At 50.6% G+C, this 18888-nt stretch overlaps 1 protein-coding gene across 1 annotated transcript in view; it reads right to left on the reverse strand.

Annotated features, from left to right (window-relative positions):
- The window catches only part of SDK1 (sidekick cell adhesion molecule 1), a 526124-nt gene that overhangs the window by 175767 nt on the left and 331469 nt on the right, over positions 1-18888 (reverse strand). Inside the window, 3 exon segments of the mRNA XM_049639338.1 lie at positions 1248-1429; positions 5882-6022; positions 6981-7128. Coding sequence (XP_049495295.1) covers positions 1248-1429; positions 5882-6022; positions 6981-7128 — 471 coding nt within the window.

Raw genomic sequence — 18888 nt, forward strand, 5'->3', positions numbered from 1 at the left:
ATGGACTTATGGACGACGACAGACAGCCGATCGATCAGGGGTGATGATAACGGTAACGGTATGCAATATCAAGGAACATGAGGTCTCAGGCATGATTTGGGGAGAGAAGTGGGCAGTTAGAAATATCATCATTTCAAAAAGGTCAAGGCCTGGTGGCAGTAAAAATGCCTAAGCAAATAAACCCACACCTGTGAGTCGGGAGAGGCTAAAAGTGCCTCTTCCCGAATGGGAAGAGCTGTCGATTTTGTGGGGAAACCGTTTTCCCCGGGCAGGGACTGGGGTGCCAAGACAGGGTCCATTTTCTCCTGCTGGGAGCACCGACAGTGGACGGTGCTTCCAAACGCCAGCGCTCCCTGGGGCTGAGACCCGGGTCCTCTAGAAAACAGTGGGGGGCTCAGCCATAAAACGAGGGGGTTGGGTCGCAGCATATGAAGGCAAGACCCCACTGGCTTTACGACACCCTGACTGGCCGTTTTCGGAAGGGTGCTGTGGGGAGGAGTTTTTACCCACCTAGTAAGTTATTTGGCTTGTATAACAGAAAAAGAACCGCCCCCCCCCCCAAAAAAAAGGCACACCGAGTTGCAAATTCCATTACCAATAATCATAGTGCATTACTAAACACAAAATTCTAAATAATCGTTCTCTTTGGAAAACGCTCATGGTATCACATGGGACTCCACGGCCAGCTTTACCATGTAATATACCATTACTCCATTTAGAAAAAGGCAATTCCACAGATCTTTCTGAGAGTAAGTGGGCTAACTAAAGGATGTGTGTGGATATTCCCTGGCCTAAGTGCCCAGAAGAAAGCATCTGGAACGTTCTCTGTGCCCCTTCTACAGTATTGCGATAGTTGAGGAATAGAGAAACTCAATTACAGGTGAGGAATTCCCTTCTACTTGCCCCCTGGAGGACCAGGTCCTTCATCTTTATTTCTAATTTTTTTTTTTTTACATGTATTTATTTTTGATAGAGACAGAGCGCAAGCGGGGGAGGGGCAGAGAGAGAGGGGGACACAGAATCCGAAGCAGGCTCCAGGCTCCGAGCCGTCGGCACAGAGCCCGACGCGGGGCTCGAACCCACGAACCGCGAGATCGTGACCCGAGCCGAACCCCCTCATTTTATGGCTCAACCGACTGAGCCGCCCAGGCGCCCCTTTCATCTTTTCTTCTAACGTGCTCTCGTCAAACTCGACGCGCCCTGCTCCCCGACAGAGACCGTGCAACCTCGCGGAAAAGCAAGCTTACCTCCTTGTAGGGTGTACTCGGTCACGGCCCTGCTGAAGACTCCCAGGCCCGCCCCGTTGTAGGCTGCCACCTGGATTTCATACTGGGTCCAGATGATCAGCTCTGTCACCAGGCAGTAGTTGACCTCCGGGCTGGTGATGTTCCGCTGCTGGTGCTCCCCGGGCAGGCCGGCCAGGCGGTACCTGCATCGCAATGTGGAGAGACGGCTGGAACCAGGATGCGGGGGTACCCGCACGGATTCCACGCAGTTGGAGGGAAGCGGAGTCAGTGAACAAGAGTGAAGCCAGAGGTCGGCCCCGGACAACAGCGCTTCCGAAGCCAACCCCTCAGACGCGGTGTCACTGAATCTCACAGCGATTATGAGCTCTGGGCAAAATGGAACCGACTGTGTTACTGTGGAATGCGACTGTGTTACGGTTAAAGAAAAATTATAGCTTTTTAGTGTAAGTCGCCTGGGGGGCGCGGTGACTTAGCACCAGAAATTCCAGGCACGGCTCCCGTGTCGGGTGTTGCCGTAAATAACGATTGTGGAGGGACAGCTTTCCTCCCGTGGTCCTGAAACGTGGGGAAAAGCAGAGAGGCGGGAGGCCCGCTGCCTTTTCCGTCTAGGGATTCTAGATTTGTTCACGCAGCCCCAGAACCAGAACGAGTGGCTTTCGGTGGTGTTCCCACTTCTAAAATACTGGTCGCATGCTGAGGTGGATGGGCTGGGCCGTTTGTTAGGGGGCCTTCGTGGACGAAACGGGCGCAGGGTTCCGTGTACGGCTCCCGATGGTGGCGGGGCTGGCTGCGGTCGCCAGGCTGCAGCAGACACAAAGCGGAATTCTTGTGGCGTGCACCTGACCCTAATACGGTGCTCTACGCCGATTTCACCCGTGCTCGAGAAGGAACTGTGTGGAACAAGAGGAATACTTTCCACGCTGTATCTGTGTTCAAAAGTCACACGCACGACTCGGGACTTAGAAAACGTATAAATTAGGCAATTGCCACGTGTACTACCGAAGGGCTTTTGTGGCATTATTCGGGGTAGTGAATGCTTTTCACAACTTGGGTTTTTAGAAGTGCACTGGTTCCCCAGGGTGGAGCGCGGGGGCGGGTGGCGGGAGACAGTGCCTTGGCCACCACACAGCTCCCGAAGCCTCCAGATCCTGTCCGAGCAGCGGCTCTTGGCTCGGGAAGATGTGGCTTTGGCTGACGAGAGGGAGGGGGTGAGGGCCGAGGGGACACAGGGCAAGAGGACTCTTGATGGCAGGTTGGGGCCACGGGCAGAGCGCCTGGGCACAGAGGGGAAGGCCCAACAAGGCTACTGCCGTCAGTGGGGGAGGGGAGAAGAAAGCCAGAATTGAGGCCCTTCAAGGGAAAACAGAGCTCTCCAAAGAGGATGAAAGCACAGTAGGAAGCACAGAGACTGCAACATGAGGTCCTTCGAGAAAAGCAGGACTTCCCGAGGGCAGCCTTTCAGCCACAGACCGTGTGTGCAGGTGAGACCCGTGCGGTGGGAAAAATACGAGATCAAGAACAGGCAGAACTGGAATAGTGAGAAGGTCCCAGGCCCCCTCCTGCCTTCGCCTGAAAGGAGGTGCGGCTCGCCTGGCGGGAGGCGTGGGGGACGGACGGTGATCCCGTGACGGGCAAAAACAGGGGCCAGCGCCCCACACCACATTTCTGCTTTCCTGTTCCATCCACTTCTGACACGAACTGACTTGATATTCCTTTACTGAACTACCTGCGTCCCAGCGGGGGTTAAGTTCATTTACGTAACATCACGGCCTTCAAGGCAGCGGCCCATGGGGACGCAGGCGTGGCACGGGACAACCCGCAAGCCAGGTACTCCCACTCAAATTCCCCATCTACAAAATAAACAGCACCGAGACGGTGAGAGAGCCGTTTGGAAGAAGGCAAGGATTGGCCCCACGGCAGCACCAGGGCGCCCTGGCGTGTGAATGGCGCCCAGAACCACTCATAATAACAAAAAAAAAAAAAAAAAAAAAAAAAAAAACATAACAAAATAATTATGTGCCATAATAATATGGCACATACCGGGCAGTCACTTGAGAAGATCTCATTAATGTGGAGGCATCTCTACGCACGACACATTCCAGGGAAAAGCAAAGACGTTAGCTCCAGAAGGAGCTGGGAAGACGACTGATGAGCTGGGCGGCCTCAAGCAAACTCTTAACTTCTCCGAACCTTGGTTTAGAACTCCCGGGAAGGACATAATAGTGGCCTTCCGCTGGGTTTTCGCGAGAATAAAACCAAACGATGGGCACAAAGGAGACGTGACAGTGTGAAGCACCCTGTAAGTATTTCTGGTTATGAGAACACTGCTTATCCAGGAAGTACGTGAAGCCCGTATGAACCGTATCTCCTGGACCCTTGTTTATAGGATCGTGTGGAACAGACCACAGGATTCATGTCTTAGAAGCGGCCGCCCTCCTCTCCTTTCTGCAGCAGGCAGGCTGGCCCATTCCGACCCGCGGCTCGGGTGCTTTTGTAACATTCGCAGGATGTCTGGGAAGGTCACAATTAATAACAGAAGCACAGGGCATCGCCCTCTCACTGGTGGGATACGTTGCCTGGGAGACTGTCTCGCACAGAACAAGATCATTTTTTTATATGGAAATAAACAGAAGAATGTTTTTAAAGGACATAACCCCTATGCTCCTCTCAAAGAAGCACCCTGCCCATTATTATAAATATTTTATTACTGTGCACACATCCTAACTACTTCTCACGGCCAGAGCCGCGACGGTGATTTATTTCCATTTTGTTCTTCCATGGGCTGTGCTAAGGCTCTGACACAGAGTCTTGTGCCCTGGAGGATGCACACTTGCAAAAAGAGCTGATTTGCAGACCGGAGGATTATTCGGAAATGTTTCCAAGCAAATTTGTTTTGGCATGGGTCTTTAATTTCTGAAAACTTTGATATTCACAGGCCTTGGATAGGGCACCCTCATTTTAGGACTTCCTTAATTTAAACCCCTGCAAACACAGATGCCCTCCTTCCCAGCACTCGACTCTCCCAACATATCACAGAAAATCCTTTTAACAGTGGTAATCCCACAAAATGGAGAAATGTGCAGTCCCCGACGGGGACTTGTAACATCAGAGGGGTTTCATTATTAAGCCCCACGCCCCGAGCCTGGTTCTGCAGGCTGACTTTTAAAGTCCTTACTTGGCAGCTGGAGCCTGAGGAACCTTTTCTGTGTGCTCAAGAAAAGAAAGAGGCGGCCAAAATGACAAGCATGTGAAGGGCCGGGTGGAGGGCAAGGCAATGATTTTCATTAGCTGATGAACATGGGACAAGAGTGACAGCTGAAGTGAGGGCCCAGGAGCGGGCAGGAGACCTGGGTGGGGGGGTGGGTGGCCAGCTAGTTTTCTAGAGGGATCTGGGAACCGCCCAGAGCCCACAGGTGCCCCTGTGCCAGGTCTCTTGTTGGAAGGGGGAGGACACTTGGAGGCAGAGTGACCAGAGAGACCCCGAGTGCCGATTCCAGCCCTCCAGCCCCCGTGGGCCCCTAGGGGTCACACTTAAACCCCTTCAGGTGGATAATGGCCTAGCTTATGTTTAGAGGACAATTCACATGCTTGAGGAAGACTTGAGAATAGCAGGAAGTGTTGGTGATTGGCTAATTATATGTGCACGTGGATGAAGGTGTGATAAATGAATGGATGATTACATAAATATATACTGGAAGGAATGGTCCTCCACATGCAAAGATAACGGAGCTAAAAAAGCTATACCTTCATAACTTCTTATATCTGTCTAAGAGATTACATCTAGCCCCCTGAGACCTTTGTTCACCCATACTTTCTGGTCACACGCTCAGAATGGGTGGCAGAGGCCTGGCATTGGGAGGAAGGGAGTGGCGGACACCCGCTGGGGAGGCTGGGGAGGGACACGCAGTGCATGTCGGTGAAGAAACGCGTCCGTGGCTACACGGTCTGTGGGAAGCGATTTCATAATAGCCCTTCGAGACTGCTTTTCTTTCTCCTGCTTGCTACTGTGTCAACAAACCACTGCAATGATCACATCTGGTGCAATTTCAAAATTAGCCGTAGTTTTGGCAAAAGGGACTCCTTGTCTCAAACCCAGCCGAGATCTGGGAGAGTCCTCTCGACATCCTTAGAAGCCTGACCACCCTCACAAGGCAGAGAAAACAAAGCGGCCACAACGTGGGGCCACATATGGCCTGCAGAAGAGTGAGCTCGGCCTGCACTGTGGTCCAAAACGGGCCGACTTCATTTCTGACATTTAAAAGCTGTGAGATCGCATGTAAAAAGGTAGGTTTTTAAAACATTTCTTTGAAACACTAGAGGGCCTGGCAATACTGAACAACGTGCTAGCCAGCATGGGAACGACTGGCTAATGATTAAATCGGTTGCACTACTGTTAGTTAACAATCATTACAGTAAATAACGTGTGCCCCTGGATTCACGATGGAAAGCACACCCTGACCCCGACTCATCATGTCCCCCTTCAATCTTCTACCAAACGTCACCATCGGCGCGGGGTTCTGGCGTGCACATGCTACGGCCGGACATGCAGACGCTCTCTGCAAGGCCGCCCCCAGCGAAACAGAGCCCTGACTCCGTGACGACAGCCTCGAGCCGGCCGAGCACAGGCTACTCGCCTGAGGATGTACCCGCGCAGCACCCCGTTGTGCTCCGTCTCTGGGGGCGGCTGCCACTGGACCATGATGGACTGATTGGTACGCCCGCTGGCCACGATATTCTTCGGGGGAGCGCTGGGCGGCTCTTCGGGTAACACCAACCTAGACATAAAACATGGGCAGGGAGAGACAGATCGGCACCCGAAACCAAGGGTCCCCATCTGCATTCTCTGTCTCACTGAATCTGGAGCCCAACTACTTTAGAAAATCGAGGGATGAACCGAGCAAAGCACACGGCTGATCCTGCCAGCGGGACAGGCAGGAAGCGGGTACAGCGAAGGCAACGTAACGGAAAACCGACTACGCGAGCACCAGGGCAGGCGCGGGAGGTGACCTGACTCTGTCTGAAGGAGCGGCACCTCCGCCCGGGAAGGGATCGTAAGCCCGAGCGGGCCAGTCTGCAGGCCCACGGCCCGAGACTCCTTCCAAACTGTTTTTCCTTTCGCTCTTTCGATATTTCTCACATCACACTCCCACATTTTGAAAAAAGTCATTGAGAGCTCAATCATGCCATGATTCAGGCCCCGTGAACGCTCAGGCGGGTTGGGGAGGGCACGCGGGAATGTGTGGATGGGAGGAAGCCATTTTCACAGGTCACATCTGAATGGGCTTCCACAGCAGCCGCCCCAGGGCTGGGGGAGCGGCAGGGCCACTCGGGGATGCGACGAGCCCGGCCCGGTGTTTACTTGTCCCAACAGCGGCACCAGCTCCCTTCGTGCTGGTGGCCGGGGTAGACAGAGGGCGCAGAAACACCGTTGGCTGTGCACTGCATGTATGCAGAGGCCTGTGCGATCCGGGACGATCTGTGTCGGCCCCGCCAGGGCACCACGGAAGTCTACGAAACTTCCCTCAGAGCGATTAGGGAGAACCCCGCTAGGCCAACACACGAGGGACTGTGTTTCTCTCTTGGTTACAGTAATTCCTGCACACATTGTGGCCAACGTCGCTAAGGGGGCAGGGTGGTTCCTCGGATCTATTTCCTCCTCCTAACTGGACGTTCCGTCTTGTTTTCAGGCCCGAGCTGCCCCTCGTCACCACGGAGGGCCGCGCGCTCACACACCTGCTCGTCTCTGCGCTGTACTGACCCTTGCCCACTTGATTCACGGCACACACCCTGAACTGATAGGTGCGAGCTGGAGTCAGGCCGCGCACGGTGACGCCTGTCATCTCGGGGCCGACGTTTGACAGATGCACTTTCCACGGAGAGTCTGAAAGAATGAGCAAAATGAAATCAGAACCATACGAGCACACGTCTGAATGATAACGAGTGAAGGCGAAACGCGTCCCCATAAAGTTCTCTCATCTGCTTTCCTGGGCAGAGAGAGCGGACAGCCCCGTGTGACAGAAGTGGAAACCAAGGCTCGTGGCCACATGACTAACAGCCGGTAGCCTGTGGGCCTGGCGTGAAACTCGGGGGCCCACTCCAAGCCCAGCATACCTCCCGTCGTCCCCCATGCTGCTGTCAACAAGTGAAGGAATTTTTCTGCTCAACCTGCATGTGGCAGTTTAAACGCAACCAAAATATTCCTCGCTCCTGCGCTCTCTGTCAGCTCACACGGTTAGGCAGATTGCAGATTTGTCTCCCAGAAAAGGATGCCGCACATGTCACCAAATGATAAATAAAAACTATATTCATTAACATTTTAATAAAAGAGGAAATGAGCATGATAAAGACAGATGGGCTGTGCATTTTGCAACCCATCTGCGTGGCGGCCCATTACAGCACCGCACCCCTGAGTGGCTTTGGCTGGAGGGAGGCGTAATGAAATTTGCAGCGAGTTTAGGATATCTTTGCACCCAGCCCGCGGGCAGGTGCGCAAGAGCGACTCCGTCAGCCAAATGGGCCCTCGCCTGGATGGCTTCAGGGGATTCTGCTGGGCTCCTACACCTTTGTAGGATTTTTTTTTTTTTTTTTAACAGAGTTTAAACACGCTTTTTGGCCCCATCGTTTCACAGAATGATGCCCCGGAATAAACAAGACCTGGCAGCGAATTTGAACACCCACTGTCGCTTCTCATTTGGAATCGTCAGGACGCCAGAACCGCATTTTCAAGTTATCAGTGAAGTGAAATGGGGAGGTCGGAGAGGGGGCTTCTTGCGGAAATCAAACTGTCTTGCTCCTTGGAAGAGGTGCCAGACTCCCTCCCTCTCACCCACACCGGAGATGGTCAGAGAGGCGAGGCATGATTTCCACGATGGCGTCAGGCGAGGCTCACGTTGCCGACGCTGCGGGCTGTGGGCATGGTCCACACACAGCAGAAGAACCCAAGGACGTGACGCTCAGGACTCACAAGTCCGTGCTGGGAGCGCATCGGGAATGCACGCTGGGTCTTTGGGAGTCACCACGAAGTAGCTACAAACCGCTTCACAACGAAATGAGGCTCTCGAGGGCAGCCTGCTCACAGGGAGCTGTCTACTGTTAAGCTGGAGTTAGCCGATCCCCCAGCAAAAAAGGTACGCTGCTCTGCAGCACGAAGCCAGCTGGGCTACAAAGGCTGAATCTTTTTTAATTATTTCAAATAAAGCTGCTTCCAAAAATGGCTTTCTGGGAACGCGGTCCTCACTACCAGCTGGGCATTTCAGTGTTCTTGGCCTTTGATTCTCGGTGATATAGGTAATCTATGCTTGATGAAGGTCCCCCTCTCTTTATGTTTCCTTAAAACTGCCACGTGTGCATCCCCAGTTAACTCCAGAAGACCTCACAACAATTTGCCTTTTTGCTTTGGGAGTCTGAGACCCTTCTAGAAGCACCAAATGGCTCGTGGTGATCTGGTTCGCTAAGCAGGCTCCTGTAAAGAAAACAGCCATTTGTCCACACGGCCCGTGGAAGAGGCTTCTGTCGCATCCACGCAACTGGACTTGGTTGGGGAGCAGGGCCCGTCCCTGCCAAGTCACAGTCCAGTGGAGATAGTTTTCATTCTGAAGACAACACACACAAGTGTCCACGGCTGGCCACCACTCTTTCATGTACAGGTGTCTATTTCTGTTTGAGTTTCTTCTGTAAAAAGGGTTGGGGGGGGGCAAGTCAAAACCACAGTGAGACCCACCTCCCACCCAGAGGACAGCCACTCTACAGAAAGCAGAGAATGGCCTGGGTGGGTGAGGACGGAGAGAGGCTGGGATTCGTGTGCTGATGGTGGGATGCAGAATCGTGCACCTGCTGGGGAAGACAGTACGGAGGCTCCTCTAAAGACTAAAAAGAGAACTGCCATTTGATGCAGCTGTTCCACTTCAAAATATAAACCCCAAAGAGCTGAAAGGAGGGGCTCAAAGAGCTATTTGTTATGAACCCATCTTCACAGCACTATTCACAACAACCAAAAGGTGGGAGCAGCCTTAGCGTCCGTGGATGGATGGATGGATGGATGGACCAAGCGCGGTCTCTCCGTGCACTGAAATACTATTCAGCCTTGATAAAAGAAAGAAAGAAAGAAAGAAAGAAAGAAAAGAAAAAAAGAAAGAAAGAAAGAAAGAAAAGCAATTCAAACACACACTCCAACACAGTTAAGCCTTGAAAACAAGGCAGTCACGACAGACAGACAGTGTAGGATTCCACCTCTATGAGGTCCCTGGAGGAGTCAGATTCGCAGACACAAGGTCGAATGGCAGCTGCCAGGGGTGGAGGGAGGGGGAGACGGGGAGTCCCGTTTAATGGGTACAGGGTTCCAGTTTTTCCAGATGAAAAGAATTCTGGAGATTGGCGGTACAATGTGAGTGTACTTTAACACCACTGAATTGTGCATTTAAAACTGCTTAAGACAGCAGATTTTATGTTATGCATCTATTACCGCAATTAAACATTTGTTTAAATGGTAAAAAACAAAATGGGGGAATAACACAATTCCCAAGACAGTCACGGTGAAGAAGAGACGCGCACTGATGCCTCCAGCACAAAGCCTGGCCCTCGGTGGATCCCAGTGCTGGACATCCGGTCCCCCTCCCACCGTCCCCTTCGCCCCTCCCACCTTCCCCTCCCTGTTCTGTGCCCCCGACGACCTGCCCGGCAGGGCTGGGCTCTTTCTTACTCACGGGGCGATCGCCCTGTTCTTCTCATGGGGGCAGCTCCAGGCCACCTCTCTGTCTGGACCCTGCAGCAGCCCTTGCCTCTGTGTCCTGAGTCACAAGGCTCCACACCTGGGCAGACCTTCCCTTTGGAAACTTCCTCCCGGACTGCTCTAATTCGAGAGGGCCGCCTACTCGAATTAGAGCGGCACCTGACTGACACGGTGCTCGATAAAACGTCCTTTCTCTCCTTCTTCTTTTCCCGTAGAGCCTGGCAGTAAGCGGACGGCTCACCTGCTCGGTCAGGTACACCGTATGGCGCAAGTTCAGAAGGGGGCAGAGTCAGAAGGACGGTGGGGGAGCCCGCGGACTGAGACGGTGAGTGTCGGCATGGGGGGCGGGGCAGGGGCACCCTGCAGAATCCCTCCCAGATTCTGCCCAGTGGGATCTGCTCCTTCACTCGGAGTATAAACAACTCCTCAAAGTGTGTAACCCCATCCGGGGGATCTGCTGATGATAGGCAACAGGGCCTATTAGTCTGCCCTGTACCCTGGGGTCCCGCTCAGTCTGCGGGCTGCATCTACAGAACTCTTTATTTATTCTTTTCCTTCTTCCTACTAGAAGATAAAAGGTCTGGCAGGAAGAGAGATTAAACCGAGCACTAATACAAATGAACCTGATCCATCTCACAGGCACTCTGATTTGTAGCAAAAAAAGAAAAAAAAAAGTAGTTTGGGAAGGATTTGCTCATTCACAAGCCTCTGAGCTGCAAGCTTGCCGAGACTGTTAAAATTTAAATAGCAGGTCTGCTCCTGACAACCCATAAGCAAAATCCCTTTAAAAGGTTCTCCTCCAGGTCCTCAGAAAAAAAGTACTACAAGATGCTGTCAGAGGGGCTGGAATGTAGAGGATTCTTTTGATAAAGGAAACCATCCCATAAAAGTTTCAATAGCTTTTTCCTCCCCTTCAGGGATGCCTCCTGCCCTCTGATCTAGAAGCCTAAGGAATTTCAGTCTTCCCCAGTCGGGCTATGAAACAAACCTCTGCTCCGCAAAGAGCGTCACTGATCTTCCTGTTACCTTCAAGTGCCCAGAACCCCCGAGGAGGTCACCGCTCCTTCGCCCTGTCTACTGGTGAAAAAGCTGGTGGCTTTTGACCTTCATAAATGTACTGGGAGCTTTCTCCAATAAAAAAGAGCATTATCATGTTCTCAATCAAAGGTATCTTAGGAAGGGAAATACTTTTTCAAAGAAAAATTCAATTGCCACAAGAACCATTATTATTATTATTATTAATGCCCGAGGTCTATATGGCCGCTGGCGGTCTGGAAGCGTGTTTGCATCTGTAGGCACATGGATCTTCTTGGGGAGAAGGCATCATCTCCTCTCTGACAGATGAGGAAACCAAGACTCAGGGACACAGAAACAACTCCTCCCAAACCTTACAGGCTGTCACTTCCCAGACGTGGGGACGGATCAAACACCACTAAAGGCAGAGGAGCTGGGCTTCCAGCATCTCCTTGTGAGTGAGTGGGAAGTACCCAGCAAATGCCCAGGCCCTCCTGACACACACACACACACACACACACACACACACACACACACTCTCTCTCTCTCTCTCTCTCTCTCTCTCTCTCTCTCTCAGAGAACGCACAAAGCCAAAAGCCGAATGCAAATTCACTCCAGTCTCTGGGCAATAAAGGAGATGCAGGAACGCATTAAATGACACCACACGGAAGCAATCAGCCAAGCCCCGGACTTGGGACATTCTACAGGACAGACGCCCTGGCCTCTGTACCAGGCGAGGGCAGGGGAAAGGGGGGTGAGGCTCTTGTTGATGAAGCAATGGACGGACCTCATTTGGATCTGGATTTGGATTCAAAAGAATCAACTGTGAAAAGTCATTAAAAAAAAAGAAAGCATTTGAAGATGACAAAAGGAAATGAAAATACATTCCATGCTCATGATTAGAAGAACAAATACTGTTAAAATGTCTGTACTACCCAAAGCAATCTATACATTTAATGTAATTCCACCAGCACTTTTCACAGAGCTGGAACAAACAATCCTAAAATTTGTATGGAACCACAGAAGACCCCGCATAGCCGAAGCAATCTTGAAAAAGAAAAGCAAAGCTGGAGGCATCACATTTCTGGAACTCAAGGTGTATTACGAACCTGTAGTGATCAAGACAGTACGGTCCTGGTAGAAAAACAGACACAAAGATCAATAGAACGGAATAGAAAACCCAGAAATGAACCCACAACTCTATGGTCAAATGATCTTTGACAAAGCAGGAAAGGACATCCAAAGGAAAAAAGACAGTCTCTTCAACAAATGGTGCTGGGAAAACTGGACACAACACGCAGAAGAATGAAACTGGACCACTTTCTCACACCATACACAAAAATAAACTCAAAATGGAGTAAGGACCTAAGTGTGAGACAGGTAACCACTAAAATTCTAAAGGAGAACAAAGGCAACAACCTCTTTGACCTCAGCCGCAGCAACTTCTTACTCAACACGTCTCCGGAGGCAAGGGAAACAAAAGCAAAAATGAACTACTGGGACCTCATCAAAATAAAAAACTTCTGCACTGCAAAGGAAACAATCAGCAAAACTAAAAGGCAACCGATGGAATGGGAGAAGATATTTGCAAAAGACATATCTGATAAAGGGTTAGCATCCAAAATCTATAAAGAACTTACAAAACTCAACACACACAAAAAAAAACCCAGTTTGAAAATGGGCGGAAGACATGAATAGACATTTTTCCAAAGAAGACATCCAGATGGCTAAACAGACACATGAAAAGATGCTCAACATCACTCATCATCATGGAAATACAAATCAAAACCACAATGAGATACCACCTGACACATGTCAGAATGGCTAAAATTAACTTAGGCAACAACAGATACTGGCGAGGATGCGGACAAAGAGGAACCCTGTTGCTCTGTCAGTGGGAAAGCAAACTGGTGCAGGCACTCTGGAGAACAGTATGGAGGTTCCTCAAAAAGTTAAGAAGAGAACTATCCTATGGTCCAGCAATTGCACTAATAGGTATTTATCCAAAGGACACAAAAACACTGATTCAAAGAGATATATGCACCCCAATGTTTATAGCAGCACTATCTATAATAGCCAGATTATGTAAAGAGCCCAAGTGTCCATCAACTGATGAACAGATAAAGAAGATGTGGTTTATATATACAGTGGAATACTACTTGGCAATGAAAAAAGAAGGAAATCCTGCCATTTGCAATGGCATGGATCGATTTAGAGAGCATAATGCTAAGTGAAACAAGTCAGTCAGAGACAAATACCATATGACTTCACTCACATTGTGGAATTTAAGAAACAAAATAAAGAAAGAGTGGGGGAGAGAGTGGGGGAGAGAAAACCAAGAAACAGACTCTTAACTATAGAGAAAAAACCAAGGGTTGATGGAGGGAGGAGAGTGAGTGGGTGATGGGCTAGATAGGTGATGGGGATTGTGGAAGGCACTGGTGATGAACACCAGGTATTACGTGTAAGTGATGAATCACTAAATTCTACACCTGAAACTAATATTACACTTTATGTTAACGAACTGGAATTTAAAGAAAGACATTTAAAAAAAGCAAGTAGAGACATTTAAATATGGACTGAGTATAAGATGATATTAAGGATTACCACTAATCTTGTTGGGTGTGATGTCCTTTACTTGAGCTATGTAGTGAATCACTTAAGGTTGAAATGACATAATGTCTGGGATTTTCTTAAAAATCCTCTAGCAAAACAAACAAACAAGGTGGGGACTTGATGAAACAAATACGGTAATATGCAAATGGTACTGACAGTGAACACATGAACGAATATCCTGTACCTTTGTGTATACGTAGCACTTTTCATAATAAGAAGTTCCTAGAAAGTGACTGTTTTGTCACAACATTGCCAGCACTGAGCACTGTGACCGTACTAAGTCAGACATTTGGTAGATGAAATATGTGATTTCACTGATGCTTTGCCTTGTAGTGTTTCATATTATGAGAATGCGCGTTCTTGCATTAAAACAACTTCCCCTAGGTCACAGAGCAAGTTAAGTGGAAGAATTAAGATGCAAATTTTATTCTTTTCCTAATTCGAATTCCAGTGCTCTTTTGGCTGCAACAGTCTGCGTATTGTGTCTCCTAAAATATAAGCTTCAGGTTAGAATAAGAATGTCTACCCTTTCAAGTAGCTGCCCACAGGATGAACTCCACCAGAATCTGTTTTGCTCACTGGTAGATCCTGGGCACTACAAGAGTGCCCCACATGAAGCAGGAACCCAATAAATATTCGTTCAGCGGAAGCACCTGCCACGTCCTGGGCACTCTGGGTGACTGTGTCACACACTGAACCTTCACAGTAACCTCATGGCATTTATGATCATCCTCGTGCTCATACAAGGAAAGGAGGCACTGACCCATGAATCACGATCTGGTCCTTCCATCGTGGGGGCAACTCCCAGACGGAGGCAACTTTGTTCTTTAGACGTCTCTCTACTGGTCATAATGAGTGTTAAAGCTCGCAAGTCAAGGGCTTGGTCACAGAGATGACCCAGAAGCAGAGCTATGCTCCTGGCCCAAAGCCTTCGAGGGTTCAGTCATGTGGCTCTCCTTCCCCACACCGGGATGTTTAGACACTAAGTGGAAGTTCTCTGGGCTTCTTAGTAAGGTACCGCACTCTCGGGGCGGGCGCTCGGATGACGCTGCACTTCCCGGTGCTTAAAGCTTTAGGCTCTCCCGCACCCACAGCGATAAGGTGTGTTGATGCCCCTCCCCACCACGTGAAGGGAAAGGAATGGCACTTTGCTTCGTGCTCTTCCTTCCGGAACCCCAAAATGCTGGTCTAATCATCAGAAAAATATCCACAAATCCCAACCTGGCGATGTCCTACAAAACACCTGAGCATCAGCCCTCAAGGCTGTGAAGGTCGTCACAAGTCTGAGAAACTGTCCTGCTAAGAGGAGGCTAAGGAGACACAGTGGCTAAATGTGGTGTGGTGGCCTGGACGGGGTCCAGGGACAGAAGAAAGACATTCGTGAAAAACTGAAGGAATCCTGAATAAAGCATGGACTTTAGGTAATGATAATACATCAACATTCGTTCATGAATTGTGAGGCAGGTACCACACAGATGCAAGATGTCATAATAGGGGAAACAGGGTATGGGGCTTTTGGAAATTCTCTGCCTTCACAGTAATTCTGGAAACCTAAAAGTCCTCTAAAATAAATCGCAAGAGAAGAAAAGGCCTGTCAGAGAGTTGGTGAGAACCAGGAAGGAGAGGGCAAGCTGTGGCACACAGCGCAGGACTCGCGTGGGAAGGCCCTGTGTGGTGTGTAGGAGAAGACAGCCGTGTGTGTGGGTTCACACGGGGAGGCCCGGATGGCGGACTCAGAGCCTTTCTTTGCAGAACAGAGTTTCAGGCCACCGTGATCGTTCCCGACGCTGGAGCCCTGGAGGACGGGCCGTCCCAGATGTGGCTCGCTGGCATCTCTCAGTGTCTGGGGGGCCTGCTGGCTTTGGGGGTTAGTGACAACAAGGGGCCAGGTCCCCCACAGCTGTAAACAGTCATCACTGAATGTCCGCAGGGTAGGAGGCTAGCGTCAGCTCTGGGAGTCGGAAGGACGGAGGGACCTTGGGCTCAGCCCGCACCTGCACTGGCCCTGCCCAAGGCCCGCAGAAGCCCTTTAGGTTTTGAATAGATTACCATAACAAGGGCTCCAAAATTACTGAGCCATACAAATCCTGAGACCACCCAGGGAACCGTATGCCCACGAAATAATACAAAAAGGTGGAAAAAAATACATACATATAAAATATGTACTATGTTAATTATATATAAATTATATATACGTGTATAAATTATGTATATAATTATATACGCATATATAAATTATACATATATAATTATATATAAGTTATATACACACATATAAATTATTTATGTAATTATACATACATATATAAGACACATAATTATATATATTATATGTACATATATAAGTTATACATAAATTATACATGTACATATAAATTATAATTATATACGCATATATGAATTATATATACAATTACATATAAATTGTGTATATAAATTATTTATATATAAAAAATACATCATAGAAAGTACCAATTCATTAACGAAAATCTGGAAAAGAGAGTAAGAGAAGAAAATGAAACAAAATAGGCATAGATCCATTCTACAGTCTTTTAAAACTGTTTTCAAGATTTTTTGAGCGCTTTGTGCAATTATTTTCAAGTTTCTCGGAGAGCAGTCTGCCCTACGTGTCGGCGTCCAGCTCACTGAGCTGCGGGATTGCGTGTGGCGGGACGGCTACCGTTTGCCCCCCTATGTTGAAGTTCCTGTCGTCCCGTGAGAGAAGCGCGGTTTCAGGGCCTAGCCCGGGCCCAGTGAGCTGGCGCCCCAGGCCTCTCTCCCACTCAGGAGGCAAGCACGCCCGGCATCAAGCAGCGGTTTCTCTCAGCCTATTCAAAGGTCCTGTGGACACCGGGAGAGAGGCAGGAATGCTAACCAGTCCTGCAAAGGTCAGGAAGATCCTTGTGCGGGGTTCTGGTCGCCAGAACGGCAAGACTCGAATCAGAGGGGACGCTGCAGCGTCCCGTTTGTGTCAGTTGGTGGAGAATCTTCAGCACGGACACTCTGGAAAGGACACGACCAGGTCCTTGGGATGGACGGGACTCCACCGAGGTGGCACACATCTAGCACAGGTGTCAAAGAACGCTTGGCTCGGGCCTGCTGTGGCGACCCTGGGAGATAAGGCTGAGGCCTCGGGAGGGCCGGCCATAATCTGCCAGGCTTGGCCGGGGCCGAAAGAGACAGACCTGAGTCAGGGAACTTCACTAGACCGGGACAGGGTGGGAAGCAGGCGGCTACTGCCCAGCCAGGACGAAACCCCAAGGAGCAGACAGGTGAAGTACAGTGTGGTTCCCCACCTGGGGAGGGTCCCGTGGCAGACGTCCCCCGAGAAACAAGCAAGTGTGTGGGGCTGGATGGGAAAAAATGCACCGAGTTTGGCCTTCAAAGTTAAGAACAAAAGCACCGAGCATTTGGGAAGTAAATGAACCTCCCTCCCTCACTAGGGAACGTGGCCAAGGCAATGACAGGAAAGGCTTTGGGACCTTACATGGTTCACGTCTGAGGGACTGGGGCCTCTGAACTGTGGGTAAGACCCCAAATGTGCCTGAGGCTCGGGTCCACAAGGGGACACACACTCCCGGCGAGGGCCTGAACTGGAGAAGCCATTTGCTTCGGAGAGGTGGAAAGAAGCCAGGAAGGCTGGAAGCAGGGATTGGACAAACCCAGAAGCGTAGGGGGAACCGAGCTGCGGGCAGGAGCCACACCGTGACGGTGGCAGTGCACCCCCCACGACGGACAGCTCAAACCCTGGCTGGCAGGTGACAGGGTGGAACTGGGGAGCCCTCTCCACATAAAAGGGGCCCCTAGCTTTAGGGAAGACACATCCTAGGGCCACTGGTATTCTGCACTGAGTGGTCACGAGGGGCAGACCTGTGCATCAATTTGCATCGGTGTGGGACAGGCTTGGGAAGGGCCACCCATGAGGTGAGCAGAGGCTGTGGGAGCCTCTGTGGGCTCCCTGCCCACCTCCACATCTTGCGGAGTACAGAGAGAGAGAACCCCCCAAGCCCTCCACCTCAGCCCCTCTCTGGGCCTATGACACAGCAGGATAACAAAGATCAGTAAATATCTGGGACACTGGGACAGTAAAATCCTGCATGGATTTTAAAATGGGAGCAAATGCCCTTAACGCGAGGTTCCGTATGCAAAAGCCCAAAGAAAAATGAGCTGAGCCATAAAATACTTCCTAACAACTCTGAGGCTGCTAGAAAATACCTGTATGAGCTACGTTTCGAAGACGGCATTCAAACGATTTGAAGCACAGAGAACAAAGTCTCAGCAACTTGGGCAAGCAAAACAGCACAAAGCCATCGGCTTTTAAGTGCGTCATCGCAAGCGGGGATGAAGATGTTCGACATACTGTGTAGTGACAGTCGGGAGCGGCTGCCACACGGAAGCAAATGAGCTCGTGGGGAGCAGTGCGCAAGACAGCTGCCCGGCCCTGCCTGAAAAGACTCTGTGGCCACAGAAGAAAGAGCTGAGCCACACGGCCTCGAGATCCTCTCTGCGGAGGAAGGAGAACCCTTTCCGCCTCTCCTAACGATGCCGGGAAGGGGCTCGGGAGAGGCCCCGGGCCCCAGGGAATGCCCTCCAAAAGCTAGTCTCCGACCAGCCGTGGACGTGAGGTGCCCCACTCAAGAAACCAGTGGCCACTAGAACGTTCTCTACTCGAGAAAAGACACGCCGCCTGTGGGAAATCGCCACCTCAACTCCAAAGCATCATCTCAAACCCAGCACGCTCCGGCCCGGCTGGCCGATCATCCCCCCAGACTGACGCCTCAGTGCGGGCTTGCAGCCCTCCGGCCCAGGCCCGGGGTTCCCGGCCGCCCTTGGCCCCCTTCCTTCCAGGGAACTCAGCCATCAGTTCAGAAAAAGCAACCTCCCTGCTCTCTCCTTCCGCCTCTGAAGCTCACACCACCACAGCCAGGTCCATCCACCAGCTTCTAGATGAGCTCACATGGCGTCGCTCAATGACTTTGCATGGCTCTCTATGGTTTAGGACTTTGGTCTGGCATCACTTGGTCCCTCTGTGTGCGGGCGTGTGTGTGTGTGTGTGTGTGTGTGCGCGCGTGCGCATACGTGTGCAGTCTTCTATTTTTTTTAAGTTTATTTATTTATTTTGAGAGAGAGAGCATGAACAGGGACAAGCCAGAGAAAGAGAGAGAGAGAGAATCTGAAGCAGGCTCCACACAGAGCCTGAGGTGGGGCTCAAACTCACAAACTGAGATCACGACCCGAGCCCAAACCAAGAGTCAGACGCTTAACCGACTGAACCACCCAGGT

This window comes from Panthera uncia, chromosome E3 (genome assembly GCF_023721935.1).
Source record: "Panthera uncia isolate 11264 chromosome E3, Puncia_PCG_1.0, whole genome shotgun sequence".
In the NCBI taxonomy this organism is placed as follows: Eukaryota; Metazoa; Chordata; class Mammalia; order Carnivora; family Felidae; genus Panthera; species Panthera uncia.